Source organism: Geotrypetes seraphini, chromosome 15 (genome assembly GCF_902459505.1).
Source record: "Geotrypetes seraphini chromosome 15, aGeoSer1.1, whole genome shotgun sequence".
Taxonomy (NCBI): domain Eukaryota; kingdom Metazoa; phylum Chordata; class Amphibia; order Gymnophiona; family Dermophiidae; genus Geotrypetes; species Geotrypetes seraphini.
Window position 1 is genome coordinate 17,297,510 of NC_047098.1, and position 18,937 is coordinate 17,316,446.

The 18,937-nt window shown below is 42.8% G+C and overlaps 1 protein-coding gene across 1 annotated transcript in view; it reads left to right on the top strand.

Moving 5' to 3' along the window:
- The first annotated feature begins 318 nt into the window (after window positions 1–318).
- The window catches only part of MMEL1 (membrane metalloendopeptidase like 1), a 138,458-nt gene continuing 119,839 nt past the window's right edge, over window positions 319–18,937 (top strand). The window contains exon 1 of the mRNA XM_033922970.1: window positions 319–422. Within this exon, the coding sequence (XP_033778861.1) occupies window positions 322–422 (101 nt within the window). The 5' untranslated portion in view covers window positions 319–321. The remainder of the gene's footprint in view (window positions 423–18,937) is intronic.

An 18,937-nucleotide genomic window follows, 5' to 3' on the forward strand; every position in this document is an offset into this window, starting at 1 on the left:
TATGAAAACAATTTACATTAATACATTCATTAATTCATCTCTCTTTGGCTCCTCTATGAGTAGAACAGAAAGAGTTAAATCAGTTCACCTTCCCTATCTCTCTCCAGTACGGTGTGCTCATTGGACAGGCTTACTTACCTGTGCAAGTTCCTGTTGGTTTATGTGTGCCAGTGAGAGAGAGATAATAAGGTAAAGTAGAGGGAGGTGGGGAGAGAAGAGTGAAAGAGAGAGAGAGAGAACAAGAGGGGGAGGATCTTTAATCTCAGCACCCTGTAAAGTCATCTTCCTGGGAAAAAGCTCCTTACAAGCTGCCAGCAGCTAATGAGCGTTTCATGGGAAAAAAATGTGAGCGCCAGAGCTGCATCTGAGAAGACCCCTGTCCTCTCCTGCCTCTGGCAGCAGAAACATCCTTCACAAGAGAGGTAAGGACAACTTTGGGAAAACTGGCTGTCGTGTGTATAAAGTGCTAATGAAACTTTTTTTTTTTCCTCATGTCCCTTCTTTCCACCAACAAAAAAGCTCCTAGCAAATGAATGAATCGTATAATCTGGAGAGCTGAGAGTGTGTGTGTGTGTGTGGGGGGGGGGGGGGGGGGGGTCAGTTCTGGGAGGAGGAATAGTGGCAAAATGTGATCAAACTCTTGTGGGGGGAAGCGAAGCCCTTCTTTAATTGCATCTAAGGACAGTGGGTCAAAGGACCCAACAAAGGCAGAAGAGTTTGCACTAGAATCACAGCAAAGTGAACGATTTAGACGATTCACCTGAAATGTCACTTTTGCATTATTAAGTCAACGGACATGTATGTGTCTGTCCCCTACAGTTTCATATAGCACAAATGAAGACATGGAAAGGTTGCAGAGCAACATTTTACTAAAGCTAATAGCAAGAAAGCTGCAAACGTCAACTGCTTGCATTAAGATCTCTCAGTGTACCTAGTGGGGAAGGGGGTAAAACACGGACCTTACGGACCTCGCGGATCTAAAACCGCACGTTCTTCAAAATCTGAGGTCCGTGCATTGACAAGTCCGCCTTTTATCTTATTCCACCGCTTTCCCTGCATGCTCAGCTCCCCGGCTCTGCCTTCCCTAAAGGCTAAGGAGGTGTGATAGCAATTAACTCTTTCACTTTTTTTTTTTTTACTTTCTTTAGTTATACGGCTCTGCTTTCGAGAATCTCATGCAGCATTAATAGCGAGGAAGAAATGGTAGATTTTTTTAAAAAATACTGCTGTTCTGCTCTCTTCTCCCTTCAGACTTTTCACGATCTCGTGAACGTGAAATGTCATCGAGATTCCGGTTTATTTCCAGCCATTGGGCATCAACATGCAATCAACAAAAAAAAAAAAGGTTGATTCAGAATAGAGAATGACACGGTGACAAAATTCATCACCGTTCCCATCCCCGCGGATAACCGCGGGAAATAATCCCATGTCATTTTCTAATGTCTATTTCAACCTCGGTCCTTCTACATCAGCATTCTTCAAAGCAAAGCTTGAGGGTCAGTGGTTGTGGCCATTCATACTCTGATTCTTCCCTCTCTCCTTAAAGAATGACATGAAGATGGTTTCCCGCGGTTATCCGCGGGGACGGGAACGGTGATGAATTTTGTCACCGTGTCATTCTCTAATTCAGATGCCACCATTTTTCAAGCAAGCAGCCATGAGAATGGTTAGCAGTGGTACCAGTACCTAAATGCTCTTGTCGGTGCCGTGCTATAGATCTCGGGTAATTCCTAGTTTTTTTTTTCCTCTCAGTTCTTCTTTTCGGTATAACCCTGAGGAAAGATGATTCCATTGCTCCAAGGCCGATGTGATGGAGCTTTTTGCAAATGCGTTGGCAAGGTTTGAAAGTCGTGTGCCGTGTTCTCATTGATCTATGCGCCTCTGTGTTTACTTTTCAAGTCTCCCGTGCAAACTTCCTCGCATCTTAGCTATGGGTTGCTGGACAAGAGCAAACGAGGAACCAGGCAGGAATGTGATCTGATACCCATTAAAATGTCATTGGGGTTTGTTTTTTCCTCAAATGACCTTTTAGTTTAGAAGAGCGATTTTTTTTTTTTTTCTTTCTTTCTCTCTCTCTCCAGGTCATTAAGGTAGGAGGATGCGTGAAGATTCATGTTATCATCTGTCACTGACAGCCCATGCTAAATTCTCTTGCAGGTAAATGAGGATAAATTACTCCGCAGGAAAAGCTGAGCTCTGATAACAATAAAAGAACGAGAAAAAAAAAATCGCAGGCGCAGAATTCAAAATGAATAACCTCCTGCCAAGATATTTTTTTTTTCCCCACAAAGTGCCATACAGAATTTTTAATTATCTTTCGGAAGAAAAATGCAGTGTTAACTGATGACAGCTTTGTAAGACCTTTACTGTCGTGACTTTCAAATTGCTTTGGTATAAGACGCATGGAGAAAGGAATAAGTTATTAGAAATTCTTTACAAAGACTGTGCCTAAAATAAAGTGCTAGGCTCTTAATTATTCTCTTCAATTAAGTGCTGCTATGTCTCACTTTTTCATTTAAATGAGTAGATCTGAAAGAACCATTCTGTGAGGGGAAAAACACCTCAGGTCTTTTGTTCCACAAAATTCAGTCTTAAGTTTGCATTTTAGGGATGCAGAGAAGCACCAGGTTTTTACTATATTGACCTATGGTTGCTACCCTGCCACCCTGCATAGAACTGAAATATTTAATTTAGAGATGTTTAAATACCTGCCTGGAATAAATGCACTGGAAGCCAGTCTCTTTCAGCTGAAAGGAAGCTCTGGAACGAGGGAGCATAGGATGAAGGAGAAAGGGGATAGACTCAGAAGTAGCCTGAGGAAATGCTTCCTTGTGGAAAGGGTGGTACATTCATGGAGAGGCCTCCCAATGGAGGTGGTGAAGACAAAAACTGTATCTGAATTTAAGAAAACTCTGGGCAGGTTCAGGATCGCTAGGAAGTCTTAAATGAAAGGCCAGAGGAAGAAAGGAAAGAGGAAGATAGGAGGATAAGAAAAGATGGTAACAGAGTTGGATAAAACCAAGATACAGCCAAGCTGAAATCCACCAGACCTTAGGAAATTGGAAGACGGGGCATCCAAATGGCAGAGAAAAAATGTAATGTAGACAAATGCAAAGTGAAGTACTCAATGAAGTTATAGGAGAATTTTTTTTTTTTTCACTCAAAGAATACTTAAACTCTGGAACACGCTGCCAGAGATTCAAGTTTCAAGTTTATTTTAAATTTCTTATACTGCTTAATCAAACTTCTAGGTGGTGTACAATGAAAATACCATAAAATCAGATTAAAAATTAGTAATTACATTACATTAGAGATTTCTGTTCCGCCATTGCCTTGCGGTTCAAGGTGGATTACAAAAGAATTACAAAAAATGTACTGCAAGAAGATATCTGGTAATTTCTAGAGGAGATAAAGAGTAGATGAGGTTGCTTTGGGGAATCAGGAAGGTATTGGGAAGTGGGAAGGAGCAAGTGGTATTAAGTCGTTTGCAGGAATTTCTTGAAAAGTAGAGTCTTTATTTCTTTTCTGAATGTTTTGTAGTCTGGGGTCATAATTAGTAGATTGGAGATTTGGTTGTTGAGTTTTGTTGCTTGTGTGGCTAGGAGGCCATCTGTTTGATTTTTTTGATTGGAGGGTGCGTGAATGGAGTGTGGGCTTTCCTATGTCTAGTTGATGTAGTTTGGATGAGGCGGTTGTTCAGGTAGGTTGGGCTGTCGCCGTTTATGGTTTTAAATAGTAGACAGTAGAATTTGAATAGTATTTTTTCCGGAATTGGAAGCCATTAATGCTAAACAATGCCAGGATTTATTAGTACAACAAATGGCATGACATACAGACTTACTTCAAACAAATGGGAAAATGGGCAAGAACTACAATCGTTGGAGAAAAGAACACAGAGAAGGAAGAAAACAATAGGTAGGGAGAAAAACAGAGAAGCATTGTTTTAGTCCTTAAAAGGATAGTTATTGTCCAAACGCATCCTGGAACAAGAAAGTTTTTAGCTTGGATTTAAATTGGTTTAGTGCGGACTCTACGCGTAAGTGATTGGGTAGTGTGTTCCAGAAGGAAGGTGCAGTGACAGCGAAATTATTAGATCTCAACGTGTTGATTAACTTTAAAGATGGTATGGTAAGGAGATTCTGTGACATGGAACGGAGTTATTTAGATGGACTATAAGGGATTAGAAGTCTATCAATGAACTCTGGCTGGTTACTCGAATGGATTTTAAAGGTTAGAAGTAGGATTTTGTAGCTGATTCTATATTCAACTGGTAGCCAGTGTGCTTTTAAATAAAAGAGGTGAAATGTGATGATATTTTTTTGCGTTATAGATAATTTTGATGGCTATGTTCTGCACAATCGGAAGGCATCTTATTTCCTTTATTGTTATGCCCTTGTAAAGGGCGTTACAGTAGTCTATACAGGAAATCACAAGAGAGTGGATCAAAGTATTCAAGGGAGCAGGTTCAAGTAGTTTTGAAAGAGAGCGAATCATTCTAAGTCGATGAAAGCATTTCTGAACAACTGTACTAATATGATCGTGGTATGTAAATTTACTGTCAAAGGTGACTCCTAGTAACTTCAAAGTGGATACAATTTTGATTGGTAGGTACTCAAGTTTTAAGGGGGCCTGTAAGGTTAATCCATCTTTGAAGGGAAAGATCATTAATTTTGATTTATTGATATTAAGGGACAGCCTATTTGTGTCTAACCATGTTTTAATTTTCTCCAATTTCTGGTTAATGCATGCTACTTCTTCTGGATCATTAAGATCAATTGAATGGATTAACTGCACATCGTCTGCATACGTAATAAAGCCAATAGACTGATCCAGAGTTAGAAGAGGGGACGTGAATATATTAAAGAGCAACGGTGATAGGATGGAGCCTTGCGGGATACCGTGCTTATGTGTGAAAGACTCAGATGATGTTCTTTTAAAAATTACCTTTGATGATCTTTCTGAAAAAAAAAAAAAAATGAACCAGTCCATAACCTGACCCGTTATTCCAGTTTCATGAAAACGTGTTAATAGCAGGTTATGGTCAATGGTATCAAACACAGAAGAAAGATCTAAAAAGATAAGAAAGACTGACTGATGGTGCTCAAGATGGTAGAGTATTTTTGTAGTTAGGTCTATGAGTGAAAGTTCAGTAGAGTGGTGTTGGCGGAAGACAGTTTGATTGGGATGTAACACCTTTGTTTTTTTCAATGAAATCAGAGATTTGGTGGAAAACAATTTTTTCAGTGAGCTTAGCCAGAAAAGGTATATTAGCTATAGGCTGGTAGTTTGAAATTTCTTGGATACTAGTTTTATGAGTAGGTAAATGATTGCTTGTTTCCAGATATTGGGTAGGGATCCTGAGGTTAAACTAGATCTAACCAAGTCCGTGATGTATGGACCGAAAATAGAGAAGAACTGTTTCAGGAAGAAAGGTGGAATAACTTCTGTGTTGGTCCCCTTTATATTTAGTGAATTAAGGCATCTTTGGATATCCTGCAAAGTCGGAAGAGTGAACCGAGAGCATTTTGAGAAGGACAGATTTGTATCAGTAAAATCTTTAGGACTGAGAGGTGAACTTAGCTGGCTTTTGACAGGTTTGGACAATTTCCTGGAGGAAAAGTACATAGTCTGTTATTGAGACAGACATGGAGGAAGCCACTGCTTGCCCTGGATCGGTAGCATGGAATCTTGCTACTCTGGAGTTCTAGAATCTAAATACTCTTTGAAATTCTGGAACGTTGATACTCTTTGAGGTTCTAGAATGTTGCTACTCTGAGATTCTGGAATGTTGCTACTTTTTGGGGTTCTAGAATGTTGTTCCTCTTTGAGATTCTGGAATATTGCTACTATTTGGGTTTTTGACAGATACTTGGGCTACTGGGTAGATGGACCGTTGGTCTGACCCAGTAAGGCTATTCTTATGTTCTTATGTCAGGAAATGCTGGAAGCCTCTCCAAAAGCTTAGGTAAAGAAAAAAGTTTTCAAGTCTGCCCTAAATCTCTGGTAGGAAGGCTCAATACAGAGGTCAGCAAGCAGTGAGTTCCATAATAGTGGGTCAGTACAATAAAAAGCAACTGTTTGCTCAAAGTCAGACAGGCACAAGAAAGAGACAGATTGGTCTAGGGACTGAAGGGCTTACAATCTAGATTATAGAGTGGAGAAAAAGCTAATGCACTGCTTGCTGTTTTGCAAGGTAGTGGGTAAGTGTCTTAGCGCATGCAAAGGGGGAGTACACATGTGTGGGCCATAGGGCACCAACCTGCGCAACATATATAATAATATCAGATGAACTTATGGAGAGGCGATTTTGGGCACGCCTACTTATGCTTGCCATTGACTTGGCATAAATGGGCACACCTTCCTTTTTTGGTGCATTGATGCAAGCTTATGATATGTTCTAGAATGGAATTAAGGCACTCGGGGCCAGATTCTATAAACAGCACCTGAAGTTAGGTACCTAGATTGGCATGCCTAGTTGATCTAGGCACCTAACTTAATTTTCTTAATTAGCTCAATTGAAACATAGAAACATAGAACATGACGGCAGAAAAGGTCCACGGCCCATCTAGTCTGCCCACACTAATGGTCCACCCCCTAACTACCTCTATGAAGAGACCCTACATGCCAATCCCATCTTTTCTTAAAATCTGGCACGCTGCTGGCCTCAATTACCTGTTGTGGAAGATTATTCCAGCGATCAACCACCCTTTCGGTGAAGAAATATTTTCTGGTGTCGCCATGAAATTTCCCACCCCTGATTTTCAATGGATGCCCTCTTGTTGCCGTGGGTCCTTTATGAAAAAAGAGATCCTCTTCCACCTCGATACGGCCCGTGAAATATTTGAATGTCTCGATCATGTCTCCCCTCTCTCTGCGTTCCTCGAGCGAGTACAGCTGCAACTTACCCAGTCGTTCCTCATACGGGTGATCCTTGAGACCTGAGACCATCCTGGTGGCCATTCGCTGAACCGACTCAACTCTCCACACATCTTTTTGATAATGGCGCCGTTAATTGAAATCGCCATTCAAAAACAATTAAATATCTGGTAGGTGCCCACCACTTTGAGATTGGCATTTGCTTTGGGGCACCTATCAGAAAGCAGGCATGGTTAGAGGCAGATTTTGGGCATGGTTTGACTTAGGCACAGTGGTGTAGTAAGGGGGGTAGGGGTGGCTGTCCACCCCGCACCATCTTGGCAAGGGCACAGGCCACCGTCCTCCTCTCTACCCCCTGCTCCTTTCCTGCCCCCCCCCCCCACTACAAGTGCACATCGCTTCCCTTCCCCCATACCTCTGTAACATTCCTGGCATGAGCAGCAACCCTCAACTTGCTGTCACACCAGCGTCGACTCTTCCTCTGACATCACTTCCTGGACCCGCGACTAGAAAGTGACAGCCACTTGGGGGGTTGCTGCTCGTGCCAGGAATGTTATAGAAGTTCAGGGGGAAAGGAAGCAGCGCACATGCAGCAAGAGGGCGGGGGGAGTTGGCGCCTCAGCCCTGGGTGCCTCTCACCCTTGCTACGCCACTGCTTAGGCGCGCTCATTTAGGCCAAGAAAACTCCGGCCTAAATGGGAGTGTGCCTAACGTTTCAGTGCCTAGGACCACTTAGGCACTGCCAGGTGCTTTTCTACAAATGGCGCCTAGCGGACGATTGAGAACTACGTGCCACGGCAGATTCTAGGTGTGCCCCGAGATGCTGGCGAGGAGGAGAGGCACCAGCACTGGCTGACTGCTTACAGGACGTGACTCTCGCGACATCCTGTAATCATCCAGCCAGTGCTTGCGCCTCTCTTCCTCACCTGCACCTCTGCTCCTTCTCCTCACCTCTCCTACTGCTGCCCTCCCCCCCCAGCGGAAATAGGAGGCTCAGGGCCATGGCTGGAGGACATCTGCACATGCACTCATAGGCATCGGAACAGGGGAGGCCACAAGGGCCATAGCCTCCCCCAAAATTGTTGTCAGCCCACCCTCCCGAGTTCAAGGGTTTAACTTAAAATGACCGGGCATCCGCCACCATGCAGCGTCAAGGAGCAGGCCTGCACCCGGAAGTAGAATGAAGACTTCCGGGGGAAGGGTTTCTCCTTGATGCTGCGCGGCGGCTGCCTGATCTTTTAAAACGGCAACTACTGCATGATTTTGCCGGGACCAGGGCGGAGCGCCTTGGCCCCCCCCCCCCCCCAAAAAAAAAAAAACATGACAGCATCCCGCTGCCCCTGCATGCACAGACGTCCCTTAGCAAGTCCATGTTCTCTGTGGAGGGCCCGGTGCGATAGAACGCCCTAACTCTGTTTTTGCGCCAATCTTCCACGTTTTGGCAATTTCGGAAAGGGGTGTTTGAGCACTTTTTGGGTGTGAGTTCTGTGACAGCTTGAGCAATGGGGGGGGGGGGGGGGAGTTCTTTTGTTTTCATGCTGTTTTTGCTGTATTGTAATTGTATATATTATTTATGGTTACTTTCTATGTGATTTTTGTTCCCCACTTAGATTTGTGGATAGTCGGGTTATAAATATTTTTAAATAAATAAATTTATTTCATTTAAAATATTTATAATCCGCTTAAATCCCAAGCGGCTCACAATAAAAGCATGCTTAAAAAGAACGGAGAGACAGCGACAACAAGTAAGGCGAAATAAGATTAAACACCCACACGTCTTACAAAAACTCTTCTTCAGGACTGATTCAACAAGTTCTCAACCCCCACTCTCTTACTAACTGTGGCTTTGGCTCCAGACAGAGATTGGATCCTTAAACTTTTCTTTAAAAATAGATCTAGAGACTTCCTTGGCTTCCATATTCAAGTTTTCCCTGATGTTTCGAGAGAAACTCAAAAAAGAAGGAGGGAATTTTTATTATTAAAAGCAGGTGTGACCCAGATGGGGGGATTATTTTTTCTTAGATACCCTTGTAAGTGTGTAATCAGGTATAATTCCCTTAAATATATTTTCTTTGAACCGTCTCATTTGACGGCCTTCCTCTCCATGAAGCGCCTTGAAAAAGGAGAAACATCAGTGTCTTAATAATTAATTTAAGCTCTCTTTCAGCACAGATGACGTGATTTGGTTTAAATTGTTATTGTATTATATTTACTCCTAATTCCTCAATCTTGGATCCAATGTTGAGGACTAGTGTGCGATTAAGTTGGAATTCTATTACCTTTTATGTAATTTTGGTTTATTTTCAAGTTTGAGAATAATCAATGATATGTGTTTTTGATTGCACTTTTCTGTACAAGATTGTATGCTTGTTAAATTTTGAAAAAATTTATAAATAAATAATTTAAAAAAAAAACACAAGTTCTCAACCCCAAAGGAATTTCTGATATCAATTAAACGCCTGCACACAAAAGTATGTTTTGAGCGATTTCCGAAAATGTAAAAACATTTCTACATAATCATATTACTCCTGAGATTCCATTCCATAATGTTGGGCCAGTTACCGAAAAACAGTTCACTACTCCCCTTTGACATACGTTCAGTAACATACAATTCTCCAATCTTATTCAGGTAATCAGGTAAGGTACCATAAACACCTTGTTGGACAATTTTCTAAAAAAAAAAAAATAATTTCTAAATTTTAAATTGCACACAATAGTTTACCGGCAAACCAATTAGGTTTTCTTAAAAAAAAATTGGGGAAATGTCTTCAGAACAGGATGAACCCCACCAAGACCGAACTGCTGAGTTATGCACACTCTGTAAAGCTTTCATACGAAACAAAGGCAGTCCCAGATAAACCCCATTACAGTAACCAAGCTTTGATAATACCATTGTTTGAAGCACTTGTCTCAAATCCCAGCCTGTTAATACATTTTTCAACTGTGATAACTTTCTCATAGCAAAATACGCTAGCTGTACGGCTCTCGCTACTTATGATTTAGGGACTGCTGAGTTATGCTATCATCATATGCTTAGCTAAATCGTATGATAACTTTGCATCAAGGATTACTTTGATTTCTTCTCTAATCACAATTACATGTTCATTTAAATGAACTTCACGGGGGGCCACAAGTTATCATACCAGTCTCCAACAATCATTATTTTTGTCTTATCTACAGTCAGGTTGTGGTGCAGTGGTTAGATGTACAGCCTCATTGCCCTGGAGTTGTGGCTTCAAATACCATGCTGCTCCTTGCAGCCCTGGACAAGTCACTTAATCCCCCCCATTGCCCTAGGTACATTAGATAGCATGTCAGCCCACCAGGACAAATAGGGAAGAAATGCTTGAGTGCCTGAATGTAAACCACTTAGGCCAGTGGTTCCCAACCCTGTCCTGGAGGAACACCAGGCCAATTGGGTTTTCAGGCTAGCCCTAATGAATATGCATGAAGCAAATTTGCATGCCTATCACTTCCATCATATGCAAATCTCTCTCATGCATATTCATTAGGGCTAGCCTGAAAACCCGATTGGCCTGGTGTTCCTCCAGGACAGGGTTGGGAATCACTGACTTAGGCTATAAGTGGTAAATAAGTTTTTTCAAAAAACCATCCACTCACTGATCATCTTCATATGTGTGCTTAATTCTGTTGTGAGTTTTTCACCCCGTTCCTTAATCTCAAACATAGTGTGAACTTCAGGGGAGTCAGAATGTGCTCAGTGCTGCCCTCTAACTGCTGTCCCCTCTAGCATTTACAAACATGATGACATCATGCATCATGCATGCGATGTCATCGCGTCAACATCCGCACCTTTCCGGGTGTCCTCCAGCTGTATTATTGTATTTTGCTGATTGTCCAGCTCTTTTTAGTGTAAACCGCTTGGAACTTTTGGTTTTGGCAGTATAAAAGAATAAAGTTATTATTATTATTAGTGTGCCGCAGCTTAAACAACTTGCGACACACTGCATTAGAGAAATGGCTTCCTGTGCTGCATTGGAGCACCCTAAAAGCAGTGGTTCCCAACCCTGTCCTGGAGGACCACCAGGCTAGTCGGGTTTTTGGGATAGCCCTAATGAATTTGCATGGGATAGATTTGCATGCCTTTCACCTCCGTTATATGCAAATCTCTCTCATGCATATTCATTAGGGCTATCCCAAAAACCCGACTGGCCTGGTGGTCCTCCAGGACAGGGTTGGGAACCACTGCCCTAAAGGAGGTGTGACTTACATTCTAAGCCCCCTTAAATTCTAAGCCCTCCAAAACATAAAAACTTACTTGTATACCACAAATACCATTAAGTTCTATGCGGTTCCACAGAGATTAGCAATACAAATGAATACACATCCAATGTCTAACTTCCAAAAGATTCTATAAAAAGATGCATCTTTAAAGCACGTCGAAATTGTTGATATGAATTTGAAAGTGTAAATATATGAGTCAGATCCCTAATCCATGAGGCTGCCTGGAAGGACAGCTATCGTTCCTGGAATTTCTTATATTTGCATCCCTTTGCAGAAGGAAACGAGAAGAGTGAATGAGATTTTATAGAATGATTTTCTGTAATGATGAAAGATTCCATGAGATGCTCTGGGATTAGACCTGTTAATGCCTTTAAACAAATGCAGCTGAACTCTTCTAATATCAAGCAAGCTCGTTCACGGTGTCCAGGGAGGGGTAATGTCTATTTTAATTGGCACCTCCAACCATTTCAAAATGTTGGCACCTATGCCTTCAAGACAATGCCTACTATATTAACTCACTTGAGCTAAATCTAAATAAATCTAAAGTCCACTAAAATACCTATTGTATCTGAAGATACAACTTAGAGAATGACATGGGGACAAATTTTCTCCATTTCCGTGTGATCTCTCTATCCCCGTCCTGTCCCTGCGGGCTCTGTCCCTGTCCCATTCCCTCAAGCTCTGTCCTCATCTGCACAAGTTTCGAACACTTTAAAATCATAAGTGGCCGACGCTTGTATGGTTAAGGCAGAACTGAAAAAAAGGTGTGAGCTAAATCCAAAATCTCTTCCTTCCCTCCCTCCCAACCAACCCCTTCCCCTATAGACAGATGCAAAGACAATGGGGACTCAGTGGCAGTGAACGTTCAGTGTTGACAGTCACTGTGGCTTCTGTCATGGTGGGGAACTAAGTGACTTGCCCAGGGTCACAAGGAGCAGTGTGGGTTTGAACCCAGAACCTCAGGGAGCTGAGGCTGTAGCTTTAACCACTGTGTCACTCTAGAAATCAACGTGTAGTAAAAGTGAGCCAAGTATAGGACCGTCAAGCCATTGTGATATCACTGATGAGGTTGGTTCTTAGACATTGGTGGAATGAGGCATTATGATGTCACAATACCAGCTCTGGTTATCAAAGGCTGAAACTTGTCACACTATTTACTTATTCAATTTTCTATACTATTCTCCCAAGGGAGCTCAGAATGGTTTACATTCATTTATTCAGGTACTCAAACATTTTTCCCTGTCTGTTCTGGTGGGATCACAATCTATCTAATGTACCTGGGGCAATGAGGGGATTAAGTGACTTGCTCAGGGCCACAGGGTGCAGTATGGGTTTGAACCCACAACCACTGTGCCACATGCATTGCCCTCTCTTACCCTCCTCTCCCATTCCACCACCAAGCTGACACCTATAGAAAAAGATCAAAAAGTTTATTTACTTCCAATAAACATTGGCTGGCTTTAAACACTCCGCTCCTCCAGCATCTCAAGATAAAAGGGGATAAATTCCGTACAAACATAAGGAAGATCTTCTTCACCCAGAGAGTGATAGAAAACTGGAACGCTCTTCCGGAGGCTGTCATAGGGGGAAAACACTCTCCAGAGATTCAAGACAAAGTTAGACAAGTTCCTGCTGAACCAGAACGTACGCAGGTAAGGCTAGTCTCAGTTAGGGCGCTGGTCTTTGATCTGAGGACCCCCGCGTGAGCGGACTGCTGGGCACAATGGACCCAGCAGCGGCAATTCTTATGTTCTCTGTATTAGAGGAGTTATTTTATATCTCTGACCTCAACTTGTTTGGCACAGTTCTTAGTATGGGACAAAATGATCCACATATGTGGCCTAATTGGGTAACCATGTTTAACAGCTGGCAATAAAAGTGGTCACAAATCAAATAAATGAGGCTTCTAACTCCTTTCCCAGAACAGTATGTGTACTGGTTGGATCCGGGACGGTTGCTCACTTGAGAATTTACTCATGAATTCCATTACTTTTGGATCTAGGTCAGTGATTCTCAAACTCATGGGAACACCATCCAGTCAGGTTTTCAGGACAAGAACTTCCAGATGCTACGACCTGTCAATGTACTTCAGTGGTTCTCAGCTCTGCTCTGGGGAAACACTAGGAAATCAGGTTTTCAAGATATCTAAGTAGGGTTACCTTATGGCTCCAAAAAACGGAAGATGGATTGAGACCTCCGGGTTTTACTTCCAAAACCCAGATGTCTCTATCTGTCCTCATTACTTCCATTTCTTTCAGTGGTAGTAAAACCCGGAGGTCTCAATCTGCCCTCCTTTTTCTGGAAACAAAACAAAAGAAAGGCAAAGCCGATGTCACAATGCAACACAAGGGATTTTACTGAAAGTGCCTATGGGAAGTCCCAACTAGGATCCTGGTTTTGGCAGAATACTGCCTTGCTCAGGGGACATACCAAACTGATAACAAGATATTTCAGTGGTATCTCTATTTTGGGTAGTTTTGAAAAAGACCTTTAGGAATGTACTGAAACGAGAAGAGTGAATGACAGCCAAACTTCTAAAGAAACTTGTCGAAGAGCTCACAGTGAGAAATGATAGCCATATAGTAACCCTATCTGCAGGTATATGAGATACATTTGTATGCAGTGCATTCCCTGCCTGTAGAGATATCACATACATATTCATTGTGGATACCCTGAAAATCTGACTGGCTGGTGACCCCGCCCCCTGCCCAAGAGAACCACCGATGTAAGATGTTGGTGAGCTTAATCCACCATAGTGCTGTTTCTCTATACAAGAAAACGGGACATAGTGGTAAAAGAAAATAAAACACTAGAGCAGCATTGATTATAGAGATGTCAATGCCAAAGAACTATTCTGTACAATGTGTGAAGGGTAAGAAGATCCTCGAGTATCAAGAAATGCAGAGAAAAAGAAAATGTAAGACCCAGAAATTGTTCCAGTTGTACTGGGTGTCCTCGGCCTGATTAAAAAATCATTTCCAAGTACACCTTGATAAAGTTTCTATGCATATTCCAGCCCACAAACTCCAGAAAGCCTTCTTCGGCACATGGCAAGTACTAAGCATGAACAGTAAATCTGAAATATTGAGATTGTTCTTCGCATACCTTTGCCTGAGACTGACGCTCATTATTGTCATAGTAGGCACAAAATTATCCAGTTTGGAGACACTGTCCCTATATCCAGAAGAATGCTAGGCTGTATAGAAAGAGAAGTCACCAGCAGAAGAAGGGAGGTGTTGATGCCCCTGTACAGGTCGACGGTGAGGCCACACTTGGAGTATTGTGTTCAGTTTTAGAGGCTGTATCTGGCGAAGGATTTAAGAAGGCTTGAAGTGATCCAGAGGAAGGCGACAAAAACGGTAGGAGGTCTGCACCAAAAGAAGTACAAGAAGAGACTGGAAGACCTGAATATGTATACTCTGAAGGAAACGTTTAAATACTTGAAAGGCATTCTGTTTTAAAGTTTTCTACGGTCTAACCCCTAAATACATCACTGACCTATTCTCCTTCTCAGCCAACAAACACAAGAGGAGCTCCCACTCGCACTTCGTTTCTTCTCCGGTTAGAGGATGCAAACTAAAAAAAACACCATGAGCATCTTCTCTCACATCAGGCTGCTCTATGGGGTAAAGACCTAGAACAACTCCTATTGCCCACCACTTATGAGGTATTCAGGAAACGCCTCAAAACCCACCTATTCCTGAAATACCTAGACAGCTGACCCACTTCCCTCCTTCCCCTCTCTTGCCCTTTCTCCCCATTGTTCCCACATCCCTTAAGTTAACTCAACTTGTACGTCAACTCAACTTGTACTCCACTAATCTTCTGTAAACCGCATAGAACTTAAAAGAATTGCAAAGGGACTTGAACAAATAAGAATTGCAAAGGGACTTGAACAAATAAGAATTGCAAAGGGACTTGAACAAATTGGGGGAATGGGCGGCGAGATGGCAGATGAAGTTCAACGTTGAGAAATGTAAAGTATTGCATGTTGGAAACAGAAACCCGAGGTACAACTATACGATGGGAGGGATATTATTGAATGAGAGCAACCAAGAAAGGGACTTGGGGGTAATGGTGGACATGACAATGAAGCCGACGGCACAGTGCGCAACAGCCGCTAAGAAAGCAAATAGAATGCTAGGCATAATCAAGAAGGGTATTACAACAAGGACAAAATAAGTTATCCTGCCATTGTATCGGGCGATGGTGCGCCCGCATCTGGAATACTGCGTCCAATATTGGTCTCCGTACCTTAGGAAGGATATGGCGTTACTCGAGAGGGTTCAGAGGAGAGCGACACGCTTGATAAAAGGGATGGAAAACCTCTCATACGCTGAGAGATTGGAGAAACTTGGTCTCTTTTCCCTGGAGAAGAGGAGACTTAGAGGGGATATGATAGAGACTTATAAAATCATGAAGGGCATAGAGAGAGTAGAGAAGGACAGATTCTTCAAACTTTCGAAAAATAAAAGAACAAGAGGACACTTGGAAAAGTTGAAAGGGGACAGATTTAAAACGAATGCTAGGAAGTTCTTCTTTACCCAACGAGTGGTGGACACCTGGAATGCGCTTCCAGAGGGAGTAATAGGGCAGAGTACAGTACAGGGGTTTAAGAAAGGATTGGACAATTTCCTGCTGGAAAAGGGGATAGAGGGGTATAAATAGAGGATTACTGCACAGGTCCTGGACCTGTTGGGCCGCCGCGTGAGCGGACTGCTGGGCATGATGGACCTCAGGTCTGACCCAGCAGAGGCATTGCTTATGTTCTTATGTTCTTATGTAACGGTATTGCGGTATATAAACTGTTATTATTATTATTATTATTCATATAGGATCAAATATTTTCCAGAGAAGGGAAAATGGTAAAACTAGAGGGCATTAAAATGAGGTTATGGGGTTATGAGAATTAGGAGTAATGTTAGGAAATTCTTTTTCACGGAGAGAGTGGTGGATGCCTGGAGCGCCCTCCTGAGGGAGGTGGTGGAAAGGGAAATGGTAATGGAATTCAAAAAAGCGTGGGATAAACACAGAAGATCTCTACTTAGAAAATGAATGGTATGGATTGAAGAGCTATGGTCGATACTGGGCAGACTTGCATGGTCTGTGTCCCATATATGGCAATTCAATATAGGGTGGGCTAGGGAGGACATTGGTGGGCAGACTTTACAGTATGTATCCGCCAAACAAAGAGATAGTTGGATGGGCTGGAGTTAGCTTTGACGGCGGCTCCAGAAATTAGGACCTCAGGACAGTACTGGACGGACTTCATGGTCTATGGCTCAGAAATATCAAAGAAAAAGGGACAATTTAATTAAATTATGAATTTATAATGCATGTGACTAATGGGCAGACTGGATGGGCTGCTCAGGTCTTTATCTGCTATCATTTACTCTGTTACTATGGGCTCCTTTTACTAAGGGGCGTTAGCGGTTTCAGCACGCGCTTAGCGCATGTTACAGTACCACGCGCGCGCTAGATGCTAACGCCTCCTTAGAGCTTGCTTTAGCATTTTCCATATAGCGCAGGGTTTGCGTGCGCTAAACTTCAGCGCGTGCTAAAAACGCTAGTGCACTTTAGTAACAGGAGCCCTATGTTTACACCGGAAGAGGTAGAATGCTTACACTCCCTTATCCTGGTAAGGGATTTTATCTTAAGCTTTTCTATTATTTATTTATTTGTAGTATTTATACTGTACTCCCCCGAAATTCACGGGAGTTCCGTTCCAGGAACCCCAGCGAATTTTGAAAAACCGCAAATGCGGCTTTTCGCCTGTCAAAAGGCAGGGGAAGCAGGAGAGAGCAGCTGAAGAGGTAGGCGAGGGCAGCTGGATCGCCGGCGGGTGAAGAAAATCACGCACAGTCTGCTCCGACCTTCTCTTCCTGTAGTAAAGTCGGGCTACACCAATCAGGAGCTGCTTTGACACGCAGCTTCTGATTGGTGTCTGTAGCCTGACTTTACTACAGGAAGAGGCGGTTAGAGCAGACTGCGAATGAGCGAGTCCGCGACTCACGAACCGCAAATTCACGGGGGAACACTGTTTACCACTTATATCCTAAGTAGTTTACATTCAGGTATTCAAGCATTTATATACCACAGTCTCTTCTATCCTTGAGGAGACTATCTAAACTTTTTCCTAGTTCTTGCACACTCTTTGCTGGGGAGGCATGCAAACCAAATGCGGACGGGAGATGCACCACTCCTTGTTTTAGGGAATGGCTCTGGCTTAATTAAAGCAAGAGGACATTTTCTATAAATGAAAATAAAAATGTTTAAGCTGTATATGTCATCTGTAGTGCTGCTCCCGCTAGGTGAGGATCGGTCCGCCCAACTCACCAACCTCCAACACTGTCTCTCTGACAGGCACCAAACTCCAGCTGAAAGTCTCTAAGACATTATCCTGGGAATCCACCTTCCTAACAGCCTTGGAGTTGTAGGGTCATGAAATAGTTAACTGATGTTTAAAATATTGCTCTGGCCTACATAGCTGAAAAGAGTGTATAATCTATTGACTGCATCTGCCTAAAATGTATGTCCCTACCTTACCACATTGTAAGCTGAATAGATAAGAGTTTGAGCCATGATGTACCCTGCCCTTCTGTACATTTATTGTAAGAGTTAGATAAGTGTCCTGCTAGTGACCTGCTAGTGTGAGCTTAAAACCAATGAGTGTTAAGAAAAGTAACACGTGAAAAGTTTTTTCTAGAATTCAGTTGTATAGCCAGAAAAATGAATAAATATCTCTGTAACTTCCTGGTTTCGGCACTTCTGAGCCAGCTTGGAGCTCAGGGGTCCAGCATGCATGCTGTGAATAAAACTTGTACTTCTTCACGCCTCTGACTTTGTGTGTCCAAGTGACCTTTCATTTGGCGCCCGAACAGGGACTTGAAGGTCTCTTGACCACTGGTTACTCGATTGGTCACTTGTTTCTGGTCCTACGGCTGATATGTCTGCTTAGCCGGCTGCCTTCCTTTTGGGGGGTTGGCAGACCTCAGGACGTTGGACCGCTTCAACTGACTTATCTAGTCTCAGTTTAAAGTACAAGAATCTGTATCTGTATCTGTACCTGGAGTGGCCACTATCTGGTAAGTGGGGATTGATCATCCCTATCCTGTCTCTCGTCTCCTGCCTAGTAAGCCACGTGATCTGTCGCTGAAAAGTTGTGGGAAAGGGATTCTAGGAACTGTTATTTTCTGGTTGAGTAACTGAACTGAAATCTGTTGTGTTTTGTGTGTTTGAGTGTCTGAGACGTCCTTGAGGACGAAGCGAGTGTGGACCTGTTAGTACTGCGTTTCCCTAGCCCGGAGACGGGCGGGGCCAGGAATACAGGGAAGTGTTTTTGTCCTCCATTGCACAATGGGGGGATGTCTGTCTACCTGTGGGGATCCCTTGATATGTTAGCTAATTTTAAAAAAGGAATTTGTCTTTGATTATACTTAACAAATCAACCCTTATTTGTCTGTGCCAGTTAGAATGGCTGATATTTGGTGTGGGCTGGCCCCCTCTGGCTCCCTGGAAGAGGACATAACTCGTCAGGTTTTTATGCATTCGTTTGCTGTCAGTTCCTCTTCCAGTCAGCCAATTTTTGCATTCCAATGGGAAAACCCTTCCACTGGACAAACCTCCTAAGTAACCTGGACCCGTCTACCCCAGGGCTTTAAAATTAGCCCCTCTCTATTCAGCACTGCCCTTGCTTCAGACCTTGCCAAATTCTTCCCTTCATCTGATTCCCAAGTCCTGCAGTATCCCGGGTTTTTTTATGAGTTCTGTCTGTTCAAATGTATTAGTGAAGTTTAAACTGTCAGTTGTTCACAGC